The sequence below is a fragment of the Physella acuta genome, unplaced genomic scaffold (genome assembly GCF_028476545.2).
Source record: "Physella acuta isolate Inbredline_101_S28 unplaced genomic scaffold, ASM2847654v3 ptg000148l, whole genome shotgun sequence".
NCBI lineage: Eukaryota > Metazoa > Mollusca > Gastropoda > Physidae > Physella > Physella acuta.
In genome coordinates this window covers 864,438-870,100 of record NW_026731667.1, presented here as the reverse complement: position 1 = coordinate 870,100, position 5,663 = coordinate 864,438, and the positions used below count along the sequence as shown (strand labels likewise).

Here is a 5,663-nt window from a genome sequence, read left to right as displayed (position 1 = left end):
TCGGTATTTTATAAACCAGAAATAAAGCACCACTTCCGGTTATTAGAGGTCACTCAAAAATGGAAACTAATTTAAGCAGTAGAGTAAGTACCACTTCCGGTTACGGAAATCGCTTAAAAATACTCAGTTATCGTATTCACAGACACACACACACACACACACATATAGACACAATATTTAAACAGCAGTGACATAAAGGACAATGTATCTAAGATAAACACAAACATCTGCGGCTTGTCGTGATGGGAAAATTTGGGTTCCTGGCCTACTAGGTCATGTGACAATCTAGGTCATTTATCGGGTTAGGTCATGTGACAAGCTAGGTCATTTATCGGGTTAGGTCATGTAACAAGATGCGAGTGTGTCGTGGTGTTAAAAGATGCGAGGGTGTCGTGGTGTTAAAATACATTTGAAACAAACACTAGCAGACGAGAGTGACTAATGATGAGAATGACGTGGTCAGGATTTGGCAGCGTCGTGACTCAATCTTTGTGTCTGCAGATGAATCACATTCATTGTTGGACAAACAACGATGGGGCGCAACTCATGGTCTTCTAATCTTCACAGGGTGAGCAATAGGGGCCGCTACTCATCACACCCACCCCTGAGTCCTTTGTACAGACACGGCCATAGGGTACCATATTGATTGGCGTTTTAAGGCATTGTTTTTCTTCAGACACGACTTTGGGTTTTTTTAACACGTCAAGTAGTTTTGGTCCAATAAAGTTTGTCTAATATGCAGCAAAGTTTGTCTGTCAACAAAGTTTGTCTGTCAACAACGTTTGTCCGTCCAACATTCAACAGAGTCGGTCCCAGGTCTGTCGAAGTGCCGACAGAGAATGTTCCTCTCTGGCATCCACCGGGCAGACGGTCTGTCGTCTGCTGATGTCGTCTGCTGATGTCGTCTGTTGATGTCGTCTGTTGATGTCGTCTGCTGATGTCGTCTGCTGATGTCGTCTGTTGATGTCGTCTGTTGATGTCGTCTGCTGATGTCGTCTGCTGATGTCGTCTGTTGATGTCGTCTGCTGATGTCGTCTGTTGATGTCGTCTGTTGATGTCGTCTGCTGATGTCGTCTGCTGATGGCGTCTGCTGATGTCGTCTGTTGATGTCGTCTGCTGATGTCGTCTGCTGATGTCGTCTGTCTATGTCGTCTGTTGATGTCGTCTGTTGATGTCGTCTGCTGATGTCGTCTGTTGATGTCGTCTGTTGATGGCGTCTGCTGATGTCGTCTGTTGATGTCGTCTGCTGATGTCGTCTGTTGATGTCGTCTGTTGATGTCGTCTGCTGATGTCGTCTGCTGATGTCGTCTGTTGATGTCGTCTGCTGATGTCGTCTGTTGATGTCGTCTGTTGATGTCGTCTGCTGATGTTGTCTGTTGATGTCGTCTGTTGATGTCGTCTGTTGATGTCGTCTGTTGATGTCGTCTGTTGATGTCGTCTGCTGATGTCGTCTGTTGATGTCGTTTGTTTATGGCGTCTGCTGATGTCGTCTGCTGATGTCGTCTGCTGATGTCGTCTGTTGATGTCGTCTGCTGATGTCGTTTGCTGATGTCGTCTGTTGATGTCGTTTGTTTATGTCGTCTGTTGATGTCGTCTGCTGATGTCGTCTGTTGATGTCGTCTGCTGATGTCGTCTGTTGATGTCGTCTGCTGATGTCGTCTGCTGATGTCGTCTGTTGATGTCGTCTGCTGATGTCGTCTGCTGATGTCGTCTGTTGATGTCGTTTGTTTATGGCGTCTGTTGATGTCGTCTGTTGATGTCGTTTGTTTATGGCGTCTGCTGATGTCGTCTGTTGATGTCGTCTGCTGATGTCGTCTGTTGATGTCGTCTGCTGATGTCGTCTGCTGATGTCGTCTGCTGATGTCGTCTGTTTATGGCGTCTGGCCTGCTGTTAGCGCAGGTGTTGCTTTCAAATAAATCGTCTGCTGATGTCGTCTGCTCCTATCGATTTTCTTAGCACCATAAAGCGTGATACAGGGTAGGACATAAAGAAAGGATTTAGGACTGAGGTAGGACACGGCCTAAAGAAAGGACTATAGAGGAGGATTTGGGATTAGGGGAGGACAGGATGGTAAACGGAAAAAAAGTCACAGGAAAAAAAAACACAGAAAAAAGTCACCGTTTTTGCTAGGAAAAAAAGTCACAGAAAAAAAGTCACAGTGGAAAAACATTTTTGGAAAAAAAGTCACAGAAATAAAGTCACAGAAAAAAAGTCACAAAAATATTTTTTAGAAATATTTTTTTTAATTTGTTTAGAATTGTAAAATTTTGTATGTTTATTGTTGTGGGTTGTATTTTTTTTATAGCATAAATTATTTATAGACGTTAAAAGCATTATGGTTTATAACAATTGTAAGTAAAAATACTGTAATATAATTTACACAACAATCTCAACTTTTGTTACGTATTTAGTTAAAAACGCGGTAGAAAATTTAATTATAAAAGAAATTTAGGCAAATTTTGCCGTAGGCTATTCTCTGGTCGGCCTCTCCTCAGTAGGCATTGTCCGAACATATTTTGTGTTGTTGACGTCATGCGTCAATGACAGCATTTGAACCTTGTCGGCTTTCTTTTTTTATCCTAAGTGTTGTTATGTAATGAGCTTGATAAATGTGGGCAGTAAAGGTGGTTGAACTAAACATCTAAACATAACTATTGTGGCCATGAGTTGAGGGCAGCAAGTCAGACGAACTTACCATTTCACGGTAATTTAATGTTGGTATTTAAAAAAAAAACAGGATTAAAACCGTGGACTTTGGAGCATTCTATTAAACGCTACTAATCTTAAGTTTAAAATAATTACAATCTACATACTTCATACTAAATATTTTTAGATTAATTATAAAAATTCCTATGCGTATACAGCCTACACACATTACATTACATTTAATTAATCTTAAGTTAATTTGCACTATCTGAATATTTAATACATAAAAGTATTAACAAGTATCATGCAAATATATATTTTGTGACTTTTTCCTGTGACTTTTTTTCCTACAATCGGACAGGATAGGAGGACAAATAGGACAGAAATGTAGGACAAAGGGACAGTAGCAGCCTAGGGGAGAGCTTTAGATGGGAGGGGACAACATTTGACAATATCCATTGGTGGCAGACAAATGTCCGAAGGTGGCAGACAAATGTCCGAAGGTGGCTGACAATTGTCCGAAGGTGGCAGCAAGCAGACAAATGTCCGAAGATAGCAGACAAACGTCCGAAGGTGGCAGAAGAATGTCCGAAGGTGGCAGACAAATGTCCGAAGGTGGCAGCAAGCAGACAAATGTCCGAAGGCGGCAGACAAATGTCCGAAGGTGGCAGACAAATGTCCGAAGGTGGCAGACAAATGTCTGAAGGTGGCAGAAAGCAGACAAATATCCAAAGGTGGCAGACAAATGTCCCAAAGTGGCAAACAAATGTCCGAAGGTGGACAAATGTCCGAAGGTGGCAGACAAATGTCCGAAGGTGGCAGACAAATATCCGAAGGTGGCAGACAAATGTCCGAAGGTGGCAGCAAGCAGACAAATGTCCGAAGGTGGCAGACAAATGTCCGAAGGTGGCAGACAAATGTCCGAAGGTGGCAGACAAATGTCCGAAGGTGGCAGACAAATGTCCGAAGGTGGCAGACAAATATCCGAAGGTGGCAGCAAGCAGACAAATGTCCGAAGGTGGCAGACAAATGTCCGAAGGTGGCAGAAAAATGTCCGAAGGTGGCAGCAAGCAGACAAATGTCCGAAGGTGGCAGACAAATGTCCGAAGGTGGCAGACAAATGTCCGAAGGTGGCAGACAAATATCCGAAGGTGGCAGCAAGCAGACAAATGTCCGAAGGTGGCAGACAAATGTCCGAAGGTGGCAGACAAATATCAGAAGGTGGCAGACAAATGTCCGAAGGTGGACAAATGTCCGAAGGTGGCAGACAAATGTCCGAATGTGGCAGACAAATATCCGAAGGTGGCAGCAAGATTGTAGGAAAAAAAGTCACCGGAAAAAAAAACACAGGAAAAAAAAACACAGAAAAAAAGTCACAGGAAAAAAAGTCACAGGAAAAAAAGTCACAGGAAAAAAAGTCACAAATATATATTTGCATGATATTTGTTAATACTTTTATGTATTAAATATTTAAAGAGTGCAAATTAACTTAGGATTAATTAAATGTAATGTAATGTGTAGGCTGTATACGCATAGGAATTTTTATAATTCATCTAAAAATATTTATTATGAAGTATGTAGATTGTAATTATTTTAAACTTAAGATTAGTAGCATTTAATAGACTGCTCAAAAGTCCACGGTTTTCATCGTGTTTTTTTTAAAAATACCAATATTAAATTACCGTGAAATGGTAATTTCATCTGACTTGCTGCCCTCAACTCATGGCAACAATAGTTAAGTTTAGTTCAACCACCTTTACTGCCCACATCTATCACGCTCATTACATAACAAAACTTAGGATCAAAACAGAAAGCCGACAAGGTTCAAAGGCTGTCATTGACGCGTAACGTCAACAACACAAAATATGTTCGGACAATGCCTACTGAGGAGAGGCCGACCAGAGAATAGCCTACGGCAAAATTTGCCTAAATTTCTTTTATAATTAACTTTTCTACCGCGTATTTAACTAAATACGTAACAAGTTGAGATTGTTGTGTAAATTATCTTAGAGTATTTTTACTTACAATTGTTATAAATCATAATGCTTTTAACGTCTATAAATAATTTATGCTATCAAAAAATACAACCCACAACAATAAACATACAAAATTTTACAATTCTTAACAAATTGATAAAAATATTTCTAAAAAGATTTTTGTGACTTTTTTTCTGTGACTTTATTTCTGTGACTTTTTTTCCGATAAAAATTTTCCACTGTGACTTTTTTTCTGTGACTTTTTTTCCTAGCAAAAACTGTGACTTTTTTTCTGTGTTTTTTTTTCCTGTGACTTTTTTTCCGTTTACCGGCAGCAAGCAGACAAATGTCCGAAGGTGGCAGATAAATATCCGAAGGTGGCAGACAAATGTCCGAAGGTGGCAGACAAATGTCCGAAGGTGGCAGACAAATGTTTGAAGGTGGCAGACAAATGTCCGAAGGTGGCAGACAAATGTCCGAAGGTGGCAGACAAATGTCCGGAGGTGGCAGCAAGCAGACCACTGTCCGAAGGTGGCAGACAAATGTCCAAAGGTGGCAGACAAATGTCCGAAGGTGGCAGACAAATGTCTGAAGGTAGCAGACAAATGTCCGAAGGTGGCAGACAAATGTCTGGCAGTGGCGGCAAGCAGACAAATGTCTGGCAGTGGCGGCAAGCAGACAAATGTCTGGCAGTGGCGGCAAGCAGACAAATGTCTGGCAGTGGCGGCAAGCCTCCAAATTGTGCGGGCCCATAACCTGAGCCAGCGATACCTTAATTAGAACTCTAATCTCCACGGCTTATGCCGCGTCACGTCGCTAATCAAACTTCTTTTTTTCCGACGGTCGGCTTTTTTTCCGACGGTCGGCCCACGATGTGAGCCAATTTAACGAGAAGGTTATCCATCAAGGACGTCGCGAGGGTCGCGTGGCCCTCTCAGCGCCCCCTGCATTAGCCTGACAACAAAGAGCCGCCAGTCCGTGGCCCGGGCCATCCCATGCAGGAGCCAACAACCGTTGCCATCTTCCCCTCTCTATAATTG

General features: G+C 42.1%; 2 protein-coding genes across 2 annotated transcripts; one reads left to right on the top strand and one right to left on the bottom strand.

Annotated features, from left to right (window-relative positions):
* Positions 1-797: 797 nt before the first annotated feature.
* LOC131935530 (uncharacterized protein DDB_G0283697-like) lies at positions 798-3,106 on the bottom strand. Its single transcript, XM_059291960.1, has 2 exons — positions 3,091-3,106; positions 798-1,867 (listed from the first exon to the last, which is right to left on the bottom strand). The coding sequence occupies exons 1-2, from the start codon at positions 3,104-3,106 to the stop codon at positions 798-800; spliced, it is 1,086 nt and encodes a 361-aa protein (XP_059147943.1).
* A 125-nt stretch (positions 3,107-3,231) lies between these two features.
* Positions 3,232-5,378, top strand: LOC131935529 (uncharacterized). Its single transcript, XM_059291959.1, has 3 exons — positions 3,232-3,311; positions 3,354-3,963; positions 4,959-5,378. Exons 1-3 carry the CDS (start codon positions 3,232-3,234, stop codon positions 5,376-5,378), a joined length of 1,110 nt encoding a protein of 369 aa, XP_059147942.1.
* Positions 5,379-5,663: the final 285 nt, after the last annotated feature.